Genomic DNA, 27,932 nt, shown 5'->3' on the forward strand with positions numbered 1-27,932 from the left:
CCAACAATGCTTTAAAAAAAAGGAAAAAGAAACTACCATTTCCAAGCCAGCTGGGGGAGTAGGAGCGGAGGGAACGTTTTACGAGGACTGCTTTAACAGGCATATAAATTCCTAAGGGCACAGTCCGCTCGAAAAAAAAAACCTAAATGCACGTTTTAGGGAAGTTATGCAAGTTTTAAAACCAAGCCGTGCATGTCTAAACACTCCGATGCATGCAACTTTTTCTATCTGCTTTCTGTAGCAAATATTGGAGATAAAAAGTGTATCTAAAACAGAGCTATGCACCAAGTACTGTGACTTTTATATGTAATATTTCCAGATGAATGAATGGAGTTTTTGTCTGTTGGATAACTTATCCTGTACAGAAACACACTGAAATTGAGTTACATGCCAAGCAAATGAAGGAGACCAATTAAAATCAAATTTATTTTATCTATGGAAGATCATTAGTAAAAGAAACACTCCAATAAATTCTTTGCACATTTTTTTTCCCCATATACACGTACGTATATAACTYCAATGGTAAGAAAGCAAAAGAGTGGCGCACTTCCACTCTTTGAGAAGTTTGAAATTTCATCTGTGAGAAGCAAATTTCTCCAGATGCAAGATGATGCTGGCTAGTACTTTTATACGTTTGACAAAAGAGCATTCCTCTGCTGTCAGACTAACAGCATATGTAGTACCTGTATTTAAACAAACTCAAGTTTACAATTTCATTTTAGATGTCCCAAAAATGGGAAGAGGAAGCTTTTCCTGAAAAATCTTAGTTTATCCCAGAAATCCTTAAAAATGGAAAAAAAAAAGTAATATAAAATTAATGCGATTAGAAGCTTATTCTGTCTTTCTCAGCCGYACCCACTCAGCTAAAAGCAAATTTATATCCATCTTGCATGTCAGTAAACAGCGAGTTCCCTGCTCTTCCCGGCTGCGGGGCTTTAAATTGGAGCAGAATGTGGCTATTAACAAAACAGCCAGATTACAAACAAACAAAAAAGCAGCTCGGGAAAAGGACAGGAATCTAGGAAGCCACAAAGAGCGCAAGCGCCGTTAGGAGAGAGAAGAAATAAATCTCGACACTAATGTTAATAGGGCAGAGAATCAGCAGGGAGAATTAATAGGCTTGCTATCAGTGCGTCACGGAATACAGTCTCCAGCGACATAAGGAGCACGCTTAGTTCAAACCGATTTAAATGAGAAATCTATTATTATTTGTCTGCGAGCTTGAGATGGGGGGGAAAAAAAAGAGGGGTCTTAGAGCAGTTCAGTTAAGAATTATTAAATGCAGCCAGCAAGTGCCATCATACCTGGAACCCAGCGTCACCATAAAAATAGCCAGAGAAAAATCAAATTCATTTGTCTGACACGGATTAGCATTCTCTACACATCCACAGTTGTTACTAGAGAGCAATTTTGYTACTTAAGTACCTTGTTAAAAAATAGGTTAAAATATTTGCTATGTTAAATACTATTCTTTATTACAGTTGAACCTAGAGGTCCCAACTTAGATCGGCTCAACTATGCAAGTGTTATTAAGAAAGGAGACCAGACAGGTTTATGACAGAAGTATGTTCTCTATTTCACATATGCAGGGAAAAGAGACAAAAAGGCAGAACAGCATTATAGATGTACTCACAGAGGGGCTGAACTCACAGTTCAAAAAACTGTTTAGCATCACTCCTATAATTAAATTTACTCATGGTCTTAAGTAGCCCGCATTCCAGTGCGGTCTTTAACCAAAACATCCTACTTTTGCTGCTGTCAATCTAAACATTATGCATTTTTTTCGTTAGGTTTTATGTCTAGTATCTTTATAGTTGAATGCCTCTGTCAGTCCTTTACGTCCCATGGTCTCTTCTGACTACCTGCTATTCTGCTAGACTCCAAAAGCAACAACAGAAACTAAGCATATATAAAAAGTCCCAAGGTGTCATTTAAGCAGAACTATTTTTCAAGAAATTTGTAATATACGAAAAATGAAAGCATGAAACTTACTTTGGTATTGATGGTAAAGCTCTTTCACCTTCTGTGTAAAGAAGAAGAAAACAGGATTAAAATTTCATTCAAGTTTCCAAATAGCCTCTTTCAATGTGCAATAGATACATGCATGAAATATTAATCATCACAATCTCTCAGGCAAACTATGTTGATTCAAAAGACTGTTCTAGACTTATATCATCAGCAGCATATCAACGCATCTTCTAACCAGTGATACAGAACTTCTGACAAGATCCCATCTGAGAAGAAAAACGTACACAAAATATATAAACCTCCTTTTTTATTCATAACAATTTAACTCTGATAGATCACCTGCACAAGGCATGACAGTATCTCATCTCTCGACTGATAAATGCTTCCCCTTTAATCTCCAAGATGTGCTAAGTACTAACATAAATAAAATTACTGAAGTCAACTTGAACTTCCAGACAAGACAACTGATATAAATCACTAACTTGCGTAACGTATTATACCAATTTCACATTTGGTTTACACTATAAAATAGTAATGCTTAGTAGCCAGAGATGAACGTAGCTTTTTATAAACTATCTGCAAAACCTCTGCCAGTGTAACTTGCTTTGATAATGTTATTGTGTACAAATGCTTGGATGTAAATAATCAAAGCTGTTGTGTTTCCTGATGATGAGACACTTAGTATCCATGTGGGGGAGGATGATGAGGAAATTACTACGCCTTTACTAAAGGTACCAACAGTTTATGGTAAATTGAAATATGCAGCGAAGGAGAGAGGAGTAGGCAAGTAGAACAGACGCATATCTCTAAGTCACAGGAGCACTGATGAAGCGACCTGAGAGCAAGTGGAAGAGCCACACGTTTAGAAAATCGCGCCATACACTGTTTTCACAAAATCTTGTAAATTCTAGAGGTTTTTTTCTTGTATATTTAAATTCCTGAAATTTCCAGACCTTATAAAAGAAAGCTACAATCTCGTGTTTGTGTGCTCTGGGACAGAGTGGAGAAATGCCCACTACCGATGTGATGGTGCTCTACACTGCATAACAGAGTATTTTGTTACACCTATTTTGTTATCCAAAGTTTTAGTGACATAGCTTGGCTCAGAAACATAGGTTTGTTTTAAGCACATTTGGAGCAAAGTTTCCAAGATAAAAGATGCTAACAGCACCACCTGTTAAGGTCACGAAGATCCATTCTCAGTTTCCCACAGCATTGCTGTACTTTCACCAACCAGGTCCATGGCTTCCACGCTGAATTTCTGCCTCAGGCTGGCTAGCTTATTTTTAGGGGACAGGTCAGACCTTCGCAGTGTTAAAGAAAAGGAAACAAAAATCCACATATTTTTGGAAATTGCCTGGGCCTCTACGATTTGGAGCAGGAATGCAGTTGTATCAGAATATTTCCGTTTGCCATCTCAATGAAAATTTGCCTAATTTTGGTCAAGCTATCCATTTTGGGGGGGGGGGGGAAATAAACCTTGCAATGCAGGCATGCTCAGCAGAGCGCTAACAGAGCCTTGAAACTAGGCTGAAAGCATCTCCTCTTCAGTGAGGATGCTCAAGCCTTTAATAACACCCAACGCTGGCCAAGCTGCACCTAGCACCGCTCTCCATGAACCAGCATTTTCCAGCTCCTGGGCGACAAACCGAACAGGCACCACATACCTCAAGCATGTGCTCCTTAATCCCCTTAAAGCTTTCACATATGAAAAAGTTCACATGCACCATGTCCACAAAACGACCGAGCGTGCTCTCCGCTGCCCCCCTCCCAGCACTGACCCGAGCGTGCATGCAAGTAACTGAACATGCTCCATCTCTTCAAGCTCTCACGCGGACCTGGGCTCCACATGCTCCCTGTCTACGGAGCAGGCAAATACGCATGCTCCAAAACCAGCCCAGGGCTACAAAGACAGATCTTTCCTAGGGCGTTTAGACACTGGAACCAAAAAAAGACAAAAAGAAAAGAAAAGACAGGTAATTGTACTTAAAAGTGTACAGCAGGAAGAAGTCCAACTTAACTGTACAGAGGATAAGAGAGGTGCACCTCAGGGTCAGACTGGGGGTTCAAAAGGAAGATATGGGAAGGAAGGCAAACATAAGAAAGAGTTGAGATTTGGGAGATGACCTAGAGTAGCCAGGCAAAGTGACCAGAACAAGGACCGGAAAGCGGGGGACAGACAAAGGACAGCAAGATTATACAAGAAGCATGAGGAAGGAGAGAAAGGTATTGTGAAACATGAGGAGGACCGAGACCTTTTGGGAAAGGAAACCAAAGGCAAAGATCCTGAAAGGCAGCATGGGGTGACAAGCACGGGATCAGAAGCTTGAAGAAGCCTAGCACTAAAAAGATGAGTGGGGGGAAGAGGGGAGAACCCAAAAGAGAGAGACCAGAACGGGCACGTTCGAGTTGGATGGATCTGAGCCAAAGGCATCAAGCTTGAAGAAGTTTTGCCTGCTACTGTGCAAGCCTCGCCGGGGTTGAGAATAAGACTCAAGAACCTTAAGTCTCACCTCATCTCTACGCCAGCAGTAATTATTTGTGAAAGTGTCCTGTGCGCCAGTCCATATTGCAGTATCTTTCCTAGATTTGGCAGTGGATTTAACGGTTCAGACGGGGCTGATGAATCATGTGGGTGTCACTGATAAAACACACTCGCAGTCTGTTACTTTTAAAGGCTTCGGAAATGATACACATGTACAAACCTCTATGTCAAAAGAATGTTACTAAATTGCAAAGTTAAACCTCATCATTTCCATATTTCTAAATCAAGATAACTGGTGCTCGATTAGTAACCAGCTTTTCCAAATAATTTTCCTTGCCGTTCACTCTGTAGCTCCATGACATACTAAATACACACCATTTACACTGTATTCTAAAGACTGAATTTTTTAATTTTCCTCTGGGGTTTTTGTATGGGGCACATCAGTATCATATTTGAGGACTTCAGAAACATCAGTGAATTATTCCATAACACTGCAGAGACACAATATTTTATATGTTCAAAGCACGGTTCCTACTGATTTCAGTTTCAGGTCAGATTGTTCATCTCTCCTGCAAATGTAGACCCCGACGCCTTGACAAAATGAGAAATAGCCTTAGGTGGCAACTGGCAATGTAAGCTGAAGTCACTTGCTAATTATCAAAAAGGATCTCTCTAAGAGAGAGAAAGATTGAATCTAACTTTCCAGGGCAGGATTAACTTGCCTTAACCATAAGATCGCCCATTCTGTTCCTGCAAGTCTCTGCTTCATTTACTAAACAGCTTTCTATCGGTGCAAAATATATAGCAAGGATCTTACCAAAACATCTCTTTTACTACAAAATCCTGATTCCATCTTAAAGTAGACCCATTCTATGCATTTTATGAGAGAAAGAGAACRTGAATAGAAGTGGTATTAAGTAGTAAGTGGAGTAGTGGTATGTAGTTAATGAGTAATAACACAGAGGGCCACAAGATGGAACCGAGAGTAAAGAAGCATTTCCTACATTTCTAGTGTCTTGTGGTATATTAACATCCTCTTATTGTATTTATTTGTGTCTCATTATTGTTCAAATTTTGAAAAGTTGACTTATTTTCAACTGCAGCCACACAAGGCAAGGACGGAAAAAGCAGACCACAGCAGGCAACAGGAAGAATCAGTAGCTGCGGGGATGGATAAGCAATAAATGGTCATGGAGTGAGGGCTCCACACAAGAAAAGGTTTCTGCTGATCTTGGAATGAAGGAGGGTGATGGAATCAGGAAAAGGCAGCATCCACAGGGAGTGAAAAAAGATTCGCAGAGTGTGATAAAGGCGCAAGCATTTGAGGATGGCTGGAAAGTGATGCAGGGAAATGACAGGAACAGAGAAAAGCAGAGACTCCAGGCCAAGTTAAATGAAAGTTTAAGTTTCCAGATGGTTAAAAATAAACAAACAGGCAGGACTTAAGTTTCCAATGTGATTAAAATCCCATCATTCCTGATTATCATCCTTTTTGCTGTCCCTTACCCTCCAAATGCCACAGGGGGCATAACGGATTTTATTCTCCCTTCTGTGCTACAAATTTATAGGAAAGGAGCCTGGCTTTGACAGGTCTAATAAGAGCTGTCAAAACCGGGCTCCTTTTTCTTGCAATGTTCCCATTTGCAAACTCCCAATACCAGCGACGTCTGAGGGTACTTTTCAACTCTCATTAGCAGCGGAGCAATGCAGCGAGCAGCACGGGCCCTGGCCCGCCGGGCTGCCGGGGCGGGAGAGCAGCGGCGAATGCCTGCTCAGCCCTGGCGAAGGGCAGGAGCCCCCCGCGCCGCTCCTGAGCAGCGGCCTGACTCCTGCAAGAATTAGCATCGGCCAGCTGCAGGGGCCACCTCCGCCTTACTGCTGTTAGAGACATGCCCCACCAACAGGGGAAATGGGAGAAGTAAGCATATATAGGTATATATGTGTTTATAAATATATATGTTTTTATATATATATTTTTTAATATATATATGTATTTTTTTATATGTGTGTATATATGTAAACCCCAATGAACCAAAGAAAACCAGATATAAATCGATCACTTCAGGTAGTGTCTCCCAAGCTGGTCCTCAGCCATTTGCAGCTTATATACCAAGTAAAATCAGAAACATTCACGAGTCCCTTTGTAGTTGCAAAGTCAAAGCATATTCTTAACAACACCCAAGTAAAAGCACATGTTGTTTTTCAAGAGTTGAAACCTATCATGTTCTACCCAGTTGTCCACCGAGTTAAAAAAAAAGGCTATGCACGAGCAAGGACACATGAGAAGAGCTCTCAAGTACTTTGATTTACCACAATGTAAACTGTGTTCCCATCTGACTGAAATAATTTGGAAAGCAAATACTGTAAAAAGATGCCTGTCAAAGTGACAGTATCGTAAGAATTAGAATACATACGGCTATTCTGATAAGATGCAAATCATTCAAGCTTTCACACGAATGAACTGTGAACAAATACCTTCTGGGATAACTTCATAGATTATTTAACTTCATCATGAAGTAATGCAGACTAGTTTTCATTTAGTGGTGATCCTTTTAGATTCAGAGGGAAAAACTGTTTAAATGTAAAGATTAGTTCTGGCATAAAGAAATGACAAGCAGTTATCTATTTGAGTTGCTTAAGTGGTTTTTTTTCTGGAGTATTTTTAGTCTTTTATAAGAGGTTTGACAATTTTGCATTACTTAAGAGACTTGTTTTAACTGACAGACACAGAGTTCAGACACTAGACTCAGATCACCGGAAACTACTTAGCGCAACGTCCAGCCAGTAAGCAGCCAGTTAGTACTGGGGTAAGTTTTTATCAGTCACTTCATTTGTATTCTTCCTCTAGAAGAGAAAGTAGGATAATGAAAATACAAATGCTAAATTTAAAGTTTCTACATTGAGGGAAGAGGAGAGCTCAAAGAGGAAGAAAAAGATGCATCTCTTGGATCCAGAGCTGCTACGAGGATTTTTTTCTGATATGTCTTATACAATCAGTGCTCACTGCGGGAGGGCTCTGGGTACGCAGCTCGTGGTGGGGAGAGCTCTCCTGCAGAACGCTTAACTAACGGGTTGAGTATCGCTATGAAATAATAATTAAAAAAACCCACCCTCAGACAAGAAAACAACTGATTTTAAATGCACAACAAATGGTTTAGGTGAGCTTGTATCTAGGAAATCATACTTATGGAGAAACAAGAAAAAGAGAGTTTATTTAAGGGATTCTCTTCATGTTTGCATAAAGAAGAGTCTTTTAAGCACAGTTCCCGAAGTGCTATATAACAAATGTTCCTTAACTGAATCACTGCTCATTTGCTTTATGTCAAAATACACTGCGAATATCATACAAATAAACACATGCCACTACATGCATTGATTTATTCTGCATTAGTGCCTAGAGGCAAACCACAGTGCAAGACATAGCTGTGCTTAGGACTACACGACATATAGAAAAATCAGAGGTCTTGCCCTTAAAGAGCTTAGTGACTCTAGAAGACAAGCCACAATAGCTGGATGACAAGTCAGGTCGGAGGAAGACAACGTTAGAAAGAAACAAACTGAAAATAATAAAAGGTTGGGTCTATTTTTATCGCCACTTAGGGCAGTAACTCAGGACTCATTTGCCCTGCTAGTCTTAGACGGCAGATAATTGTATGCATCGTGGAAGAGGCTGTAAATTAAGGAGGACACGGTGATTTTTGTATAGATTTTGACTGGGAGTTGTTCCCTGGCTTGGGCAAGAAGAGCATAGAGGAAAGCGGAGCAGGGCTCGGCAGAGAAATGGAAATACAGGTGCCTGGAGCACAGCGCGGCGCTGGAAGCTTGCAGATTAGGTGAACAGAGATAAAGCTTGATGATGAAGGCTTTAATGACCCTGTGGTTGTTACTGTGAAAGGCAGAATTGCAATCATCACCCAGAAAGAAAACAGCAATGGCACTTTGGGTAGTTAAGAGCATTTATGTGAAAAGCAAGCCATCCTAGTAACTGAGAACAAGCCGATAGGGGCACTGGCAACGCAGACTAAACGGACCAAATCGCTGAAGTACCACCTACACAGAAGTGGCAGGAATTGGCCAAAGCCTACACACGGGCAGAGGACAACAGCGGCAGAGCGATGGAGCTATCCATTAACCTAGGATGAGCGAGAGGTGGGGAGAGGGAAAGTGTTAGGATATAAGAAACTTAAAGGCTAAATTTTGTCTACTTTAGTTCAGGTTGGCAAACTGCCGATCTGAACAGCTGGGGGCTATTGGAAGAAAGTTTGGGGAGAGAACAAGGAGAGCAGCAACAAACCCAAAACCATGATTTTCCGTAAGAGGAAAGAAATAGTGATTATTTTTCAAACCAAGAGCAGGTACAAAAGATAATCACTTGAAGGTACAGACTAAGACCAGTGAAATGAAAATTTTGGGGGTGTGGTGCCAATTTTACTTTTAAAGGAACAGTTAGCTAGCCTTATCATTGACGCTAGCTTATCCTTTTTTCGGTGTTGCGTTTTGGTGCCAATGGTTCATCCTCGCTGAGCTGCACGTAGTTTGGCCAGCAGAGTGGAATTGGTGTAGCAGAGGAAAGATTTGCCGTTGCATGGAGATGAGGTTGCATGACTAACACAAATTCCAACAAAGCTGCTTGTGTTGGAGCTAAAAGTTAGCTGTACACGTTAGAGTCAGAAATAAGAAACAGAAACGTTCAGATTTAAGAATAATTTAAACAATTATTAAGTGCTATCCAAATGCCTAACACCCTAAAGTCACAGTTCTTCGATACTGAATGACCCAGTATTGTTCTTTTTTTGTTAACAGAAGGGTACGAGCAGATTTCAGAGCCGTGCACAAGCAGGATGCTAATTATGGACCTGTGAAAGACCCAAACCATGTCAATAATATTACCCAATTGGAATGACAGATTGGAAAAAAAGTGGCACAAAAAAGCAAAAACACGGCTAAAAGGGGACTTCAGATTGTAGAGCTTCTATTTCATAACAACACTGGTAAAACGTCCACTTTTGTACTTGTATTTAACAGAATTCTTGTGTGTAAATGAAAAGGGTAGCCAACACAGCTAATCTTCCAGTATTGAACAAAGTGTTCAGCTGAGTAACCCAACTCATCAACGATGACAGCASTGGTTTAGCATCTTCCTGGGATGATGCATGTACTGTCTCTTGTATTACAAATACGGAAGAAGGAAATAGCTTATTCCTTGCTTTAGGAACCAAAAATGCTGCATTGATTTCCACAAGTAAAGATTAATACAGAGGGCAGAAATTTCCAGTTTTAAGCAGCTTTGCTTCAGTATTTTTCAATAATTTAAGCCTTGCTGAAAGGTGAAGATTTTCTAATAAAATCTAATTACAATTCTCTCTTTAAAGCTAGCTGTACCCACACCCTAGTATCACTGCTACCAACTTGTGGCCTGCTACAAAAACAACTGATCAGCTCCACAAAATACTTGCTTTACTTTAATTCTGTTTCATGAGAAACACTCATCAGCCACCTATCAAAGTTTACAAGATAAAAATGGAGACATTTTGTGTATCTGGGAAGAAGGTGGAATTTTTCAAAAATTATCAATTGTCAGAATCTTTTCCAAATCCAGTCTGACTGATGTCTCTGAATTTCCACTCAGATGTTGGGAATCACATTTCAAGATAACATTGCTTTGTGAGGAGTGTCTTTAATTACAATTTGTTTACGTCTGCTAGTTAAGTTTAAAAATAGTGTAAAAGCATTGACTCCTGGAAAAAAGTCTGAATTATCATCTAAATAATTTTCTATGGAATGGCATTTATTATCAGTCTTTACAAAAACACCTTTAGTTTCCTCCTAGAAAGACAGCAGTCTCCAAGGGGGGGGTTTGCTCCTACCTTGTGTCTTCTATTCCAGTTTGAAACACTCTGTCAGCAGAGAGCAACTAATGATCTATCAGAGCATAGCAAGTAGCAAACCACGCGTTTCCTGCAGGACGAAACACCTCCTTACCTTTCTGTGGCCTGATAATAAAAGACTGCGTGGCTCCGTTCACCAGGCGGCAATACCCATCTATCAGGTCAGCCATGTTCTCTGCAATGGTTAAGGATGGTGCTGTCACTGTCAGAGGCTGAAGAAGGGAAAAAACAAGGCACCAACAAAGAGGTATTATTGTAGCTGCAAACGCGGAGTAGAACAGCTGCGTCGTTGCATCAGAACTTCACACACATTTGCAAACAGTAAACAGAAGAAGATGGGTAAGAGAAGAGCTATCAGATTATAAAACATTAGTTGCACTTCGCTGGCACCACAGCATGCAAGGTGCCATACTCCTATACAGAGAGATCCTTAATATTCTGGAGGTGGTATATCAGTCCTAATCTGCTTTCTTTACCTTCTATTTAGCACATTCAAATAATGAGGTCAGAAAGTAGAGCTGACAAAACCTTACACCCAAATTTAAGATTGATCTGGGCTCATCAAATGGTTTCCTGGTCAAACTTCTGGCCAACAACAGTTTACTACAACTGCTATGACTTTTACGGTCATAATCATGGCAATTCTGTAGAAGCTGCTTATTCCCTAAAACTCTTCCAGGTGATACCTTTCTTTTTGTGTTTTCCACTCTTTTACAGCAATTCATTCTTTGCCCTAAAAAGCAATCTCCTCAACTTAAAAAACAGATTAACGTTAAAAAAAGATGGAGAGTGGAGAAGTGGGGAAGGGGAGGAGAGACATACAGGYAAACTGTTCGTGTTAATAATGACAACACTCATCCTCCCCTGCACGTTTGCCAACTTGCCTTCTATCCTTGTCTGTCACAGAGACTGTTTTCCAGGAGATAAAAGTTAATTTTACTTCTAGCTCTCTCCCCATGTAATATTCCCTATTTCCTCTTTTCACAAAAGTGAAGCCACTTAGTATCCACTTCAGCGTAAAGCACCATATGCATATACAGGCTATTACTAAAAAGTTGCACTTAAGAGCTAATATTTCTAAACTAAACTTCTTTAATAAAGACTAGAGTATACAAGAATCAAATGAACTACAAATCTATTTTAAATACGAAAATATCTGAGTAGCATAATGATTATACCTACTCACGATCACCTTTCATTCCCCCTTAAATAACAAGAAAAATGGAATAACTATACAGAATGCCTGGAACGCAAAATATGCTTAAATATAATTCACTGGCTGTATTACAGAAGAAGGAGAGAGTTTAGCAATAACCAAAGTCTTTGGCCATGCCACTATACACATATAGTCAGGCAGTCCCAAGCTCAGAGATGCTTATAACTGGATTAGGCAAGATGCTTGATAAAAAGGAAACAAGAGTAAAAGCTATTACATGTTTGTGCCGTGCCATTCATTCTCTGTATGGCTTCAGGCTATCTCTACGTACGAAAAACATCACATGTAGATTAGCAGTGAGAAAAAATGAGAAAAAAAAAAAGAAATCAAAGAATAATTTCTGGAGTCTTCAATCCCTGGTAAGGGTATGTACATTTATACAGCTGTTTGCTAAAAGCAGTGATAAATAGAGTTTTCTTGTATGTATAAATGTGAAATACACTTTTAGAATAATACATTTATCATAACTACATTAACAGTAGAAAAATCCAGAGTGAAGCTGCAGACAAAAACCTAAGTATAATACACAGAACATCTTCATTAAGAGGATGCTAATTCCATTTTTTAGGAAAACCAAAGCAAATAGGTTTATCACAACTGTCAATACCGTACCTCAGGTGCACCTGCTATCTTGAGCTGTAACATCCCTTTTCTGTCCTTGTCTTCACTATTTGAATACTGAATAGTCTGCACTTGATTAAAATCTGCCAGGTGAGTTGGCTGCAGAAAGGCAACGGAAAAAGTGGAGAAGATTCAAAATTACAGCAAAACACTTTGGCTTTACTCCTGAAGTTGCAAAAGTATATGTAGACCTTGATCTCCAAACCACACTGTAAAAAGTCTGTTCCTTTGTTTCCTGCTACAACTTCTTTGGGATTTGGGTAACGGTATTTACAAGAATTTGCAAAATTAAACCAAGCACCAAGTTTGCCTACAGAGGTCACTGTTGAGTAACACTGGGCACACGCTAAGTGCACGGTGGAAACAACCTCTTGGATGTCAAGACAGAAAACTCAACAGGTCAACCGCAAGGTGTCCGCACTCACAGCATACATCTACACTTCCAGACTGCTTTAAAAGGCATATTCTTAGCTGACTACATATTCCTGATCTCCACATCTCTTCACCACCTCTGAATTAGTTTCAACAGAAGTTGGGAATATTGCTCAACTTAAATCATGGCTGTAAAGCTCCCAAATGTTTCATTATTAGCAGAATTGGACTGAACAAACTTCCTGAACACCTCCATGGTGCAAGGAAATGTTGTAACACAGTCAGTATCAGGCAAAACTAAAAGGCTGTTAGGAGAATAAAGTGAATTATGAACCAGCAATGACTGCATGGCAAGTGCTAGACACTAATTGATTAAACAAGTTCTTCATTTAAACAGTCTCCCTCAGACAGGGGAGAATAATTTAGAATAACTTGCATGTTTCACTGTTAAAAACAGTCACCACTAATACTCCAGTTCCTTGAGCGAGTGCTTCACTGGGTACCAAAGCCAGCAAATTCAGTACTGAGGCTGACACCATCCCTACTTAACCCGGTTGTACTTTCTCCCATCCCACATCATGAGTTAATGCCTGAATAAGCTTCTTACTTTGAATTTCTTGGCTGTTCCGAGTTTAACTCAAGGATTAGACCTTCCACCCTCTTTGTCTAAAGTTCAATTCGCAACAGGCCATGGCTGACTCGATAGCTTGTTAAGGCACTAACGGAGAAAGGAAACCAGAAGCAAACTTACATTAGCGCCCTTGTCCGTAAGGTAACTGATTCCCTCTTCTGGGCCGATTGCCAGCTCCACCGAAATAATCCAGCTTGACTTCGGGATTGAAGGAGGAAGACGGGGCAAAATTTCAAGAGTAAGAGAAGAAAACATTATGGAACACTATCCTCCAACGTTATCATTACAGTCTTTAGTAATTAAGCTCTAGAAGCCTCTAAACTCTTCAAACATTTAAAATATATTAAGATCGAGTAATTCTGTGGGCAGCAAAACTACTGAGGCCTGGTTTCCTGGGGATCTGCAGTACTAGAGTGAGTTTCTGCATGTTTTGTCTTGGGTCCACAGGAGAAGTGAGTTCCTATGTTTTGTCTTCTCATGGATGTCCATGTTCATGTTCTAATTTCTACCCGAGCGTCTATTTTCAGGAAGCTTCCAGATTTAAGGCCCTCTGTCACATGTGTTTGAGATGGGTGGAGATTAAAAGGTATGAGAGGAGGATTTACAAACAGACAGAAGCACAGCAGTCTCATTTCCGTAGGAAACCAGGTTAAAAATAGCTTGACTTTCACAAACTAAGCACCAACACAAATAGTTATTAAAGTACAATCCCTGCTCTACTAATGAATGATACTTTTTTCGACAGTCATCTGAGAATGTTGGGAATAATCAGTTTATTTCGGTGTTAATGAAATCCAGGGACTCTTCTTGAAATCAAAGCATGAACTAAGCAGGCAATTAACTGCAGGACTAAGCAAAAACCAATCAGACTCATAACTACAGCACGTATGCTGCTGTCCCCACCCCGTACTTACACCGAGAGCACATTTGAAGCATTCCTTGTCAAATCTGTACACTGGAGAGAGGATCTCAAAGAACTTCAAAATACTTTCTTCTCTATTGAGGTTGGCGAATTGTCGAAACGTTTGTTGGATTAATTTTCGTAGTGTTTTGGCCTGTATATTAAGAAGTTTAAATTTGAATTATTTTCATTCTAACTAGTGATAGTGTACAGTAGAAGTATCAGTCACTTAGTGTCTTAACAACAGTTTCTTTATCAATGAAACACAGCAGACGGTTCTCAAGGGAAAAAAAGGAGCTTCACAATATGAACAACAGACTGCTGCCTTCAAACTTCTGCTTGAGAACAAAATTATTTCTGCTGTACACTACAGCAGGAATACCTGGCAAATACAGTTTCAATTAAATTACAATGTAAGTCAACATGTTAATTTCTGCAGAAACTGTTTTTTCTAAATTCCCCATTTCTCCCACTTTCTTAATTGTCTACCAGTAGAAAAACACTGCCACCAGCAACCTATACCTTCATACTAGGTCTTAATTTTATGTCATCATACGTTACTCTCTTACGTGGCAAGAATAACCCTCAGCTGCAGCTATGTCTTAATCTCTGTGAGCAAGTATCATAGGCTATCCATAACATACCGAACTCTCAGAATCTGCAAAATAACTTCTTTTACATGCCCCACCAATCCCCTAACCAGCAAGTTTGGCTGGGCAAAACCRAACGAGGCATCGAGAACCTCTAACGAATGCCCCGTCCCTAGACGCCAGGATTCATCTAGATGCTGCCAGCAAAAGCGCAGTAGCTTCTCTCCTGCGTCTTTAATCAAGAGCATATGTATGCTGTGTGTCAAGCCAGCTGATTCACTGTCTTTCACCACTGTTTATATCATGTAATGCCAAAATGCCAAAGCCACATACACAGCTGTTCTTTCTTCTGTTGCCAAAGCTTGATTTGCATCTAAAGTAGCTGGATGGGATGTAAAAAAACAAAAACAAAAACAAAAAAACTACCTTTAACCTCCTCTTTCTGATGCATCTTCCAACTAACAATGATAGAAGGTAAAACCAGATCTATTTTTGTAGAAAGTCAAGGTTACGACAGGAAAGATCACTGTTTCCCTAAAAAAACATACCTCATTTCCCTACTGTAACAGCCTTAAAACACTTCATTCTTTCACGTTGCCTAAGACAGCCCCAGGCACTACACAAACAAACATAAACTTCCTCTTCAGTCGTTAGCACTTGCACTCAGTTTATGCATTCATTTTTAGTAACCCTTTAAAGTACATTAAGAGCTCAAATTAGCCAGGGATTTCAGAAACGAGTATTCAGAAGAGTCTGACTCTAACAGSAGTGATCCAGTGAGCAATCCAGCGGTATTACACGTTCACGTACAAAATGATCCGTTTTGGAACGCTAATGCCCAGGGCAGATGCAAAGCAGGCTGAAAAAAATCTCAGTTGAGCACACAAAGTCSATGCCGTTACTCGCTGAAGAAACTTGCCATTTTGTTGTAGTTTCAAATTACTGTATYGTTTTGGCAGAAGCCTTTGCCAACTAACAGGCTGCGGATACTGGGTAGGACAAAGGCAGGGTCCGGCAGCCAGGACACCTCCACCCTGCGCCCCGAGCTGCCTCGGACTTTGTTGGGACTCGGACATAGCAGACCTTTCTGCTTCTCAGCATCCTTACCTATATAACGGAGGTTATTCCCAGTCTAACACTGAAGAGTATTTTTTTACTAGAGACAAGATATAGAAAATACTGTCATTTTCCAAAACTTATTGCAAAGTACAATGTAAGTAACAGRACTAACGTCTGTCTTCTTCTCCATTCCCACCATGGCTCTTGGTTTCCAGTYGCTATGTTTTATGCTGTAATGAAGCTGGGCACACACACATGTATGTAACTTAAAACATTTTAAATACATTTCTTAAAGTTTCCATATCTGAAGAAAACTTTTCATGTTCCAATTTTTTTGGAYTCAAACGCTTTCATAAAATGATCAAGCTCCATCTTATAATTGTTTTTTTTTCCTCCACTATTATTTTAGGCATGTTCTAGAGTGCCGCTTCTCTGGCAGAAGAAAACTCCTCTTTTTCAAACTAAWTAGAGGCTGGTTTGTATCTATTCCCCCCAATATTGTTTACTGTGAATAAGTTTTTTCCCCCAKGCTGTTTGCGTACATGATATAACCACAGAGGGAAAGAGGGCACAAATAAGCTGTCACGWCCTCTTAGAGGCATCATTTACTAAGCTAAACATAGGAAAGTTTATTATTCTCCTCTAGYAAAATAAGGGGAATAGAAGGCCTGTTGACATAATAACTTTTCTCTGTGCTTGATTTAGGCTGACATATTCTATCTTGAACACAGATAAGCAAAGCTATTTGCAATATATATGAAATCCAGCGCACTGTGCGATGACTTAAACGTTTTATCCTGGACAAAACCTCACTAGACACTTCCTGGGACTACACTTGCTTTCTTTTGCAACATTATATTCATGTCTTATAGTCACTCTGCGATCAGCTAATATACCGGTGTCTTTAAACTCACAACTTTAACGACCTTCCCAAATAAAGCTGAAACTCCTGCTGTTAATACGCAAGTACATGCACTGTTAAATATTTTGATTTGCATTATTCCAGCCTTCTAGGCTTCCTATACATAGGGTGAGATCCTCTGTCTAGCTGACATCTCCGAGCTTTGCAACAGCRGCAGATTTCATTAGCACTGCACTGAATCGAAGTTTTACCCCACTGACGGAGCGAAGCAAGTGCTTTTACACTTCATGGGCATCAGGAGCCCTCCTTTCCCCGGCAGCTCAACATTATCAGCTTTCACAGAGTGAGACAGTCACTTAATTACCTGAACCAATCCTGGATTATGTTTAGTAAGTCCTTCATTTCATTGAAAAGCAGCACTATTTTTCTTTCCCTTATTTTTTCTTTTAATATATCCAACTTTTTATTATTAATATCTTTGCAAGGTTCAGCTCAGCTTGACTTTCTGGTAATTCTTGCTACTTCTGCTATTTGGTTTCCTGATTTCTAAAGAGCAGCTTTCTTTGTTGATCAGGTCTTTTTGGCTCCCCCCCATCACATTTTTTGAGGTAGCTGTTTGTTCCTTTAGGTGAGGAGCCTTTCGTCACAATTTGAGCATGTAGCAGAGAATAGAGTCCTAGGTAATTCCTTAAATTAAAATGCATAGGGATTACTTCCTATTACTTCCTACTCAGCTTCAWTAGTCTTTTTAAAAAAGTCTTTCGAAACAAAAGCCCCTTCATGACAGACCTTTTCTGTTTACCCTTCCGTTTAAATCACAACAATTAACTCTCCACATGTAAGCTAAATTCTCTAACTAAATCCTCCATAAAACCATCATTGCTTACCAAAACCAGTTCTAAAGTACGAGTTTATGATAGTTTATTTCCATACGAACAGCAGAGACTTTACTGTGATTTTAATATCAAGACTGTTATAGATGCAATAAAGCGACTTGGTGACAATTCTTAACCCCTTCTTCATAACATATTGAGAAAAATCTGCATTTTTTTTCACTCAGGGACTACGGACTTTATTACGGACTTCAGTGGAAGTGAGATCTGATTAAAGTTTGTAGTCTAACTACGATTAACATGAGTGGAAATTGCTGTAAATCTTCCTTGAGTGAGTCGGATATGTTGGGAGCAAGGAAAGCAGAATTTGGTTTATCAAGTTGTCACTAAAAACACGCTGTTTTCTTATGTGTCCCTTTCCCCTTTCTTCAAAAAGTCTCATTTTTCTCTTAGAAGAAAAGTAAGTTATTTGATATCAGAGGAGCTGAGGAGTCCTGTCTGACTCTTGTCCGCAGGATCCGAGGGGCAGAGGCGTACCGGTCTCCTATCCGCTCCGCAAGACCGTGTAAAGCTTTATCACCTTAGTTTCTCCTGGTTTGCATGYCTGTTGTTTAACTAGGGGATCTAAATCTCACCAATTTGTTAGGCGGATTTGCAATTTTTTTCACCGAGACAGAACTGTACAACAATTTACTTGCGACTACACAGGGAAATCGGTCATGCAGCTGTCAGATTTCTGAAGCACGTTTTTTTTTTCCAGGAGTACACAACGAACTGGAACTATACTTACCTTTACTGAATCTAGTAAACTCTTCGGAAAAAAACGTCTTAAGCCAACATCTTTCCTGAAACAAAAACACACGCATCATTAACGAAAAGCGTGAGATAGGGTATTGCTGTTTTTCAGGGTGTTTTCTTTTAGCCAATGCATGCAATATAATTACGATTTTCGTAGTAAAGTCCATGATGAGCTCAGAGTACGAATACAGTACCATCAAAATGCTGACCATAGCCAGTCCACAGCAAACGTGCTACAGCAGCATCCTCTCATCTAAAGGACGCTGCATTTACAACGGGTACCTAGTGTGTAACGTACATGACTTTAAATGTTGGCTTGGGCACAGAGAGGTTCTGGGAAGAAAAACTGTTAATTGTGCATGTTTTATTAATTTAAAGGAAATGGAAAAAAAAAACCTTACTGCATGCAGGCATCTGAGAAAGGAACAACAAGAAGACTGCAAATTCTAATAAACTCCTCTTATTAGAACTGATTACAAAGCGCAGCCTAAAGGGGAGGATCTCTCATGATGCCACCTCAGAGGGATGCTGCCAGCCTTTCCTCTACCCCTTCACCCTTTGCAGCACGACAAGTAACATTTTGAAGCAATCGCCACCGTCGCTTTTCCCCATATTTACAATCTAACGTTAGACTTCCCAGCTTTTACTGAAAGCAGTCTCACTTCTCGCATCCACAAGGCAGGATCCTAACCCTGTCTGTAAGCTCCGTTTCTGCAAGCCCAATTACGTCACGCTCACAACTTCACAGTTCGAAATAGGGTTGCCAGCCCTAGTTTGAAAACCAAAGCCATGAAGATTAAATATAGTCTTGGCTGAAACGTGCTGCACCTAGCTTATATCTGACAAGTATCTGTACCACCACAACCAACATTAGCTTGAAGAAAGAAAGTAGGTGGCAGAGAAGTTGCCAGAGGCGTTGGTGCAGGAGGAGCTCACTGCACAGCCAGGCACATCAAATAGTGCAGGAGCACGAACTAGCTGCATCGACATTAGCATAAAGTCTCCATGAGACAGAGGAAAAATTGCAAGAAAAATTTAAATAAGAAAATGATTTTTGTTGTTGCCTTCTCAGTGGTGTTACCAACAACTTGCTGTTTTTCATTTGCTCAAGAGGTTACAACCTCTTTTCAACAACGACCCTTCTCTATCTCCGAAACGAGTAGGAAAGAAAACTTTCCGTGACTGCATGCTTTGCACGTAAACAGAAATAAAGCTGGAATTCAAATATTCAACAAAGAAAAAAAAGCTGTTAGCCAGCAAGAGAAATACAGTATCTATTCACTGCTACCCAGCGGCGCAAAAGGAAAACCAACATTAAATTCAATCTAAAAATAATAAGAATAAAACATGCTATTTTTAAAGCTCCCTAAAGACCAGTAGAATACAATTTCACAAAACGTACTAAAAACACCCTCAGCTCCGAGAAGCAGAGCGTTCACGTTCAGCAGYGAACGCTGGCATCTGTGCAGTGACAGTAAGCTGAAAGAGATGATATAACTTCCATAAACGTTAAGTCCTTTGATGCATTTTTTCTCAAATGCAAATTGGATGCGGTTTATCATCCCACGTAGTTAAATAAATCTAACACACCATTACCATCTAAATAACATGCAAAGACGTTTTGACAAGGAATGTGTTAGTTGAACGCGAAGCATTTTAGAAGGAAATGGTGCTTTCAAAAACGAGCACCCGGGAYGCCTCCAGCGCTGCTCCTGTCCGCAGTCCGGCAGCACAGGGCTGCCACGTCCTGAGTCAGCGCGTTATTAAAATAACTCCTGCAGTGGCTCTTGGTACGGACCTGCACGCTGCGAATCCAGAAGGAATCCTCACGTAGAGTATAATGAATGACAGCTCTTCAAAGACGGCGTTTCCTATTTTTGCATTAGGCAGTAGATTTATTTGCTATAGGAGAAGGTGCAACGCAGGTTTATTCACGCGATCCTGCAAACTCCTTTTCCATCCTCAGCTGCGTTGCGTGGGCAAAAAATGGCCAATTCGGGAAAAAAGACCAACTCAGTGCTCCAGATTAAGGATTTGGACACCTATTTTCTGATTGCCAGTAATTAGTAACCGGATCCTGGTTCACAAAGCTTTATATTTAGCTTTATCTCTTCTATCCTACCCATGGATTTATATGTAAAATTGTATTGTTTTCATGCATAAACATCAATAGGATTAATAAAATACCAACTACAGATAGATGATACAGCTTGTTATATAATGATTAAGCAGCTTTGGGCAACATTCACCTTTATTTCTACTTTTTATCTCCAAGTTATATCGAAAAAGCCATATTAGGATAGCTTAATAGATTTTATATGCTTTTTCAACCCTGTGGATGCAGCTGCTTTTTCACATAGCTCCCATTTTTCTRTTTGCAATTATCCTTGTTCTATGCAAAAAGGCTTCGCATTTATTATGAAAAAAAACCCTCCTTTCATTGTCTGAAGACCCAACTATTAAAGGCTACTCAGCAGTTTGATTCCATCCACCCTTTCCCATCCAAATTTGGTCTTATATGAAAATCTGATCAAAGATGAATGTACACCAGGCAGACAAAGACAGGCGAGAAGCAATCGTACCAAGTGCAAAAAAGTGCTTTCTGCAATTGCACTCAGCTGGTTAAGTGTCTCACGATGTGACCACAGCTACCGGAAAAAAAAACAAACAAAAAAAGAAACAAAAAGCCTCACTTGAAAAATAAATGTTAATTGTGTAAGAAAACCTCAGTAGGCTATTAAGGTGGTAGGATCAAATGAGTGCATTTGGGGGATTACTGGCACTTTCTGCAGGCTCTTACTAGCTTATAATTATCTACAGCTACTTTAAGGTGCTTTTATCCTTCACCTTTCCCAGCTGAATCCCATACAAGATATAYATTGCTTCTCAAAAAAAACCCCAAAACAACCAAAAAAACCCTTGAAGTGCACAATTCTACTTTTCTAGTTCTGCACGGCACTAAGTTGTCATATTTTGCACATTACAGTTTTGCTTCTTTTTGTCCCTGTCTTTCACAACAGCAATTAATTTTATACCTACCAAAACAGACGCTGCTTGGAAAACGTCTCCGCTGTGAACAAGTCTTGTTAAACTGGAAGCGACCCCCATTCAGAGTCCTGAAGACCCTCTTCTCCATGATAATTCTTAACTAATATTTCGTGTCATCTGTTACGAACCTTGTTTCCTTTATCTCACTGTTTCTGAAATTATTAACCTAATTACAAATGTTTGTAGTTTAAAGGTTGACCAATAAGTGACTCAAAAATACCTTTCTCAAGTTCTTGATGAAATATATGCAAATGGAAACCGTCACCTTCTCTCATTTGCATTATCTCATTTGTTTTAACACATCTTCTAAATCCAAGGTGAATCGCCAACAGGTAGTCATTAATCACACAAACTCTCTTCTTTTAAAGGGGATGACACAAAATGGGACTTTCAGGCCACGCTACTTTCATATCTTTTTCTATTGCCTTTTAACCTTTCCTCTCTCTTCATTCTAGTCATCTTTATTATTCCTTTCTCATTTAGTTATGTGTATTCTTAACCAGGATATATTTCTCCTGGTGGCTGCTGACATAAAACTAAATAAAGTCCTTAAAAAAACCCCTTAGTTTAAACAACAAAATGTCATAAAGTCTGTGCAGCTATGGGATCACTGTATAAAATCCAAGTTGTTCTTCTAAATTAWCTGATTAACTTTTGAAGTAAACATTACTTTCCATTTAAAAAGGTGCAAGAAAATTGGATTTCTAACCCTTAAAGTTGTCTCTATCATGTTCAGTCTGGAATATCTGCCACTAAAGACTAAAGATTTACAGATTCCAACCACACACAAGTCCAGGCAAAATCAAAAGGCCAGTGCGTGAGCTGAATCCTCCTCCAAAATATTCAAACAAAATGGACAAATTTGATAGCATTCAAACTCAGAGGCTGCTTCTGAAAGTTTATGTCTAATTGATTTTGCCCAGAATAACCCAAAAGAGGCAATGTCAGAGCTAAGAATGGCATGAACTGTCTACATTAAATTATATAGAATAATGTCCTTTTAAAGGATGCACATGTAGCACATTGCATCTGCAGTGAAGAGTCTGAAGATACGGAAACCTCCTAGTGGAGCACTGGAAGGTGCAAATTTTGTTGTCTTGTAAGTAGGCAATTGCCAAAATTTAGCTTTACTCACAAAATTATGCGGTTTCCCTCAAAAGCACTCATAAATTTATTCACCCTTTACAATAATCTTGCACTGTGCCTCCAAACTACTCCAATTTCACATCTCTAAGTTAGTATATTTATTTTACAAAAAAGGAAAAAAAAAATCAAGGCTTTACCGCTACACCAACCTTTTCTCCCAATTTTATGTTACACTGTACAGCGTATTTTCAGAAAGACAACTAGCAGCGAAGCCCAGCTCGCTGGAATACGTGTGGACACRCTGCGCCACTGAATTAACACAGATAAAACCAGTCTTCAATCTGCAAAACTTCTTAAGTACTTCAGACTGCCTGGATTGAAGCCAGCTAACACACAACATGCTTAAGTAGCCAAAATCGTTTTGGTAGAAGGATGCTTCYGGGTCTTCTTAAAGCTTGGGGTACATCAATACATAATAAAGGGGTTAATTGCAAGATCACAATTCAGCAAAACCACATACTTAACAAAAAAAAAGGAAAAATGATACCACAGACATTTCAAGTAACTCAGACTTTACCACAGATTAGTCACAACTGATGAATGCAGCGATGCACAGAAAATCATTTAGAAACAAAATCACCTTAGGACCAGACTTGATGATCCCATAAGCGTTAGCAAAATTGAAAAAAATCACCATAATCATCCTCATCAGCAACTTTTAACAACTGCAACCTTCTTTGCCTTGACCAGAGTTAAACAGGCTCCCTCTACTTCTATAGTTTGAAAGGTTTTGTTATTCTTTTCTTATTTAAAATACACTTGAAGACCTCAACAAGCTTCAAGAAATATAAAATGGCAACAAAAGCTTTCTTTTATTGAGGCAAATTTAATATTCCTGATTAAGAAACAGTTCAAAYCTCAAGCTAGAGCACAATACTTACTCTAACACTTCATAGTTGGACTTCTTCTCTAATGCATTGCCTCTCATCTCTCCGTAGGATCTCCTGAAGTCAGGAAAAACAGCGGAAAGCAACAATTACTGGATGATCCAACCTAAAACTACAATATCAACATATTCAAATCTTTCAGCAACTTACCGTTTGAAACCACTTGCAGAATGAATTCAAATATATATTACAACATTATCACCCCATCATCTGGGTTATCACAGCCATTACACGTTTTGAGTCATTACACGAAGCTGTAATTTTGTAAGCGTGTAAGGAATTTGTAATTCCACGGAGAATTTTTGTTTTCTCCGGGGCTACCGGTAAAGCGTACAGCCAGGGCATCGGGTTCTCCTACAACGCCCAGCAATTCCACAGCTACCRCGGTCCTACTGACAAACATAAATTCCGTTTTATTTTGGAAAACTGCTGTTCAAATTCCACTTTTCTTCTTTGCTAAGAAGTTTAAGCTTGCCATCCATTTCTTCTAAGTTTTACTGCTTTCCTAATCTCTCTGTGCAAGACAACAGTCTAACTAAATCAAACGATTCAGGCTGGAAAGTCTCTGTAAATCAGCAAAAACAAGACACGCGCTTCAAGAGCTGCGATGAGAACTCTCTCGAGGATCTCTTAGTCTGATAAACTCATCTTTACTTTACAGCTGTCTATACCATTGACAAGAATGCTGAAAAAGTTAAAAAGAAAAAAAAATTTGATCCTTTACCTTTCCTGAATGATTTGTTCATTTGCCTATTTGCTGAAAAAGTAATTTTTAAAATAGCACAGGAAAAATTGAGGAGATGCAGAGARAAGAGGTAGCAGCGTTTATCCTTAATTACATTCTTCAGCTGTAGTATATCTGGATGCACAACGACAAGACTATTTGCTCACATCTCTGATTTATTTTCCTTTTACTATATTTCATTGTACTTTGCAGGCCTCTGAATTATTCAAATGAAAAATTCACCAAAAAGGCAATATCAAGAGTAGTTAACTATAATTTTAATATTAATTTTAATTTAAAAATCACTAGAAATTGGTTATAATGCAATCAGGTTTTTTTCTTCAAACTACTTATAGCAAAAAGGTTTTATAGTGTTTTATTCAGCTATATGCGTCAGAAATCTAGGAGCTAAAAACAGCTTCAACATTAATGTATAAATTCAGTCAGAAACATGTTGAATAATAAATGARATTATCAGCTTACCGGATTTCAAGGCAACCTAGTTTCAAAGCAATTTCCTGGTCCACTTGATCTGCTATTTCTAACATATAGTCATTTTTCACCTGCAGCAAAAGAAGGAGGTTGGCATCACAGAAAGATCGGGGCAGCGTTGTTACAAACTGAAACACCGTCCAAGCAACTCTGGAATAAACACGTCTTTCCTTGGGTTTAATCTTTGCGGGGGGGAACTAGCTACAGCGCGCAAAAATATATAGTTCTGCACATATCCTCCATAAACRAGCTGCGTTTTGGTGAGAAAGCCACTTCCGCCGCAGTGAACTTGGTACCTGCTTCCCCGTCCACGTCGATTTAGCCACGTTTTATTAAACGCAATCGCGACCCTCGCGGGAGGTTGGGGCGCGAGGCTGCATCGCGCTCAAGGCAGGCGACCGCAGCGTCTGCTCTTGAACCGCCGTGGTGAAGCCGCTTTGAGTCGCGCACRTGCGGCTGATCACGTGCGTAACGCGGACCCAAACGTCCCCTCGTTAGTGGGAAATTAAAAACGGCAGCGTGTGAAAACCAGCTTCACGCCGACTCCGAGCAACCTTTTAAATTGCAAGGGAAAAAAAAGAAAACGAGAGGGTAAATACTTACGCGCTAGGCAGATTGCACCGGCTGCTATCTAAAGCAGAAAATAAAAGAGGCCAAGAAGCGTCCTCTGCCCTTGAGGCCAACGCTAGGGACGCGCTGGGGCCACGCTGGCCCAGCGGTGGAGCCGGCCGGCCCAGGACCRCGCCAGCGAGCAGGCGAAGTACTAAATGATACGGCCTACGGGGGGGTCAAGGCCGGATCACACGTCCCGGGCTTGTTTTATATACGCTACCCTGGCCGTAAGCCAGCAYGCCTAATTTTTAGGTAACGCTTTCACAACTGGAATAAATCATTCATACAGCCATTAACAAAAGCAGCGAGAGAACAGAACGCAGAACTACTGCTGAAAAAGTTATTTTTGCAGCCTCGTCTTCAGTGCACCAGGCGTTTTTCACCAGCAACATCTCTCTACAGGCGTAAAGCCGTTCCTTCTGCAGCGGCTCACATTACRCTCCATCTCATGAGATCCTCAACTGGCTAACGTGATCCCACAGCCTCCTGGTGCAGAAAGGCTGGAAAGACCCCCCCAAATCAACATGACTTAACTGCAAATCAAAAAGGAGATGATACACTGAGAGGTACGCTTTAGGAAACATTTGAGTGATGGAAAGTTGTACGAAAAAGTATTTCAAGCCTCCACCCCCTCTGAAATCCATGCTTTACAATGCTAGCTGGTGGCACAGCCTTCCTCCCGCCGCGACGCAGCAGCTGCACCCAGCCCTGCGCTACAAAGCGGCAAATCCGTGAGACTTTCCCAGTCGGGAATTGCGTGAAAAATTTTAATTTGCTCCTGGAAGATGTGGAAGAAGAAATACGATAAGCTTTATAAGGGTGAGAACGTGAATTATTGCAATAGCTGCAACTTCAGGGAAAAGTTTCTTGCATTTGGACTTATCCAGGGCTCAGTATTTTGAGAAAACAGTAAGTTTTTAATTTTTCTCACTTCAGCTCGAAACAAACACCAATTACAGAGACRGAAGCCAAAGACTGAAACAACTGTYCATCAGCATCACGTAGTCTGGAATTTATATACACATATGGAAATAAATAGGCAATCTGTACTCCCCATGATAGTATAAATTAAGAAAGTTATACACAAATTAAAAAACTTAGAATTAGTATCTTCTGCCTCTTCGTAATGCTTACTGTTTAAAACTTAGTATCTCATGCGAAACAGCAATCATGTATAAATCAGAGACAACTGTCAGCTATGTGATCGCAGGTATTATGCATATCTACAGTACAGATTACCATCTAGCTGCTTACAGCTTCATTTGAAAACCTGTTGCGTGATCAAAGTTGCAAATCTCCATTTCCGTGAGCTCCAGCAAAGTATTTTTACACTGCTGACACATAAAATTTCCCCTTGCTGAAACTACGTTAATTTGAGGCTACTAATATATAATGATCAAATATTAATTCTTTTATCTTCAGCTCATTGGCTTGCAGCTCCCAGTATTGAAGGCAATTCACTTGTTAAACTTCGCAGCCTAAGAACATCTTTAGTTTCATGCAAATGTATTTAAAAATGCTGCCAGCCTCAAGTAATTACTATTCTATAAAGAAATGTGCAATGTTACCCGAGCATTTCTAGTTTGGCTTTTCTTTCCCCTTGCCCTCTAGCTTGTGAGCTTTCACAGATTCCAGCCACGTTTCCCCAGTTTTGCTTTGCAACTACGGGCACCAGAACTGGCTGAAAAGTTCCCCTCCCAATGCCAACAATTTCTAGGAAAAAGTAAGAATTGTGAAACTTCTCAGTACTTTTGCAAGCCAGCRCAGAAGTGAGGCATTTTCACAATATTCTATCATGCAAACTGACAATCGCCTACTCGACAGCATAATTTTATTAGCTTGACAAGGAGAAAAGCAATTTTTATTTTGCGTATCTTAATGCGAGAAGGGATGGACATAAAGGTGGAAAAAATTAACTGTATTTCTTCTGCCTCACATTTCCAACAGGAAGGTCCAACAGAAAATCTGTCCCCTTCTGATTTACTGCATGGGGGTCTCTGAAGGTTTTGTACGCTCGTCTGGAGGTTGAACTCTTTCAAAGCCACTGTGTTATTCAACTTGAAGAGAGAGAGAAAAAATTGCCTTCATCTGCTCAACACGCAAGATGAAAACATGGAAAAAGCATACACCGCTTGCACAAAAAACCGGGCCAGTGACACCGTTTACAAAATCAGTCATGACAACCTCTCATAAAAATGTGCACTTGGGCTTGATTACCATGAAGCATTGCATACACATTACATGTTACACGACCTATTTATTTTCAAACTTTGGAAGGTATGCAAAGAAATTATAAGCTTCRGGAAGCCCATGGCCGTAAACTTGCCGTCTAATCGGATTGAACAGTGTTCTAGTATGGATAGCAAAGGTTTCCAATATCACTACTCAAGAGCTTAAGCCTAAATGTATATAAACACACGTACACAGTACTTTGAAAATCGAGAGGAGAACAGTCCAGTCTTTTCTGTTCATCATGACGCCAGAAGCGGCACGTTAAGAGGAAGGATGAATCACAGAATCACAGAATCGCTGAGGTTGGAAGGGACCTCTGGAGATCATCTAGTCCAAACGAATACTGATCTTCGGTGATATTATTATTACCTGGGACCTCACGTGACACCTGCAGAAGTGCCCTCTCCTGAGATATCTGCAGACCTTTACCGGCACCTTGGAAGTTCAGGTAACAGTATTCAACCCCGGAGGAGGGCTGAAGCGTTCACCGTAACATGTACTCTCCAAGCACACAAAGGACCTTGGCTGGGGTTCTTTTCCCCATTTTAATTGCTTAAAATCAGACCT

General features: G+C 40.0%; 1 protein-coding gene across 25 annotated transcripts in view; it reads right to left on the reverse strand.

Annotated features, from left to right (window-relative positions):
• PTK2 (protein tyrosine kinase 2) overlaps window positions 1–27,932 on the reverse strand; it is a 198,973-nt gene that overhangs the window by 49,965 nt on the left and 121,076 nt on the right. For all 25 annotated transcript variants that reach the window (XR_003252297.1, XR_003252298.1, XM_026058523.1 and 22 more), the window contains 8 exons: window positions 24,513–24,592; window positions 23,300–23,362; window positions 18,217–18,271; window positions 14,096–14,236; window positions 13,302–13,379; window positions 12,170–12,277; window positions 10,436–10,553; window positions 1,993–2,023 (listed from right to left, as the gene is read on the reverse strand). Coding sequence is in view for 23 of the 25 variants with exons in the window: in XM_026058523.1 (XP_025914308.1) it covers window positions 1,993–2,023; window positions 10,436–10,553; window positions 12,170–12,277; window positions 13,302–13,379; window positions 14,096–14,236; window positions 18,217–18,271; window positions 23,300–23,362; window positions 24,513–24,592 (674 nt within the window). In the remaining 2 variants the exon portion in view is untranslated. The remainder of the gene's footprint in view (window positions 1–1,992; window positions 2,024–10,435; window positions 10,554–12,169; window positions 12,278–13,301; window positions 13,380–14,095; window positions 14,237–18,216; window positions 18,272–23,299; window positions 23,363–24,512; window positions 24,593–27,932) is intronic.

This window comes from Apteryx rowi, unplaced genomic scaffold (assembly GCF_003343035.1).
Source record: "Apteryx rowi isolate R43461 unplaced genomic scaffold, aptRow1 scaffold_148, whole genome shotgun sequence".
Taxonomy (NCBI): domain Eukaryota; kingdom Metazoa; phylum Chordata; class Aves; order Apterygiformes; family Apterygidae; genus Apteryx; species Apteryx rowi.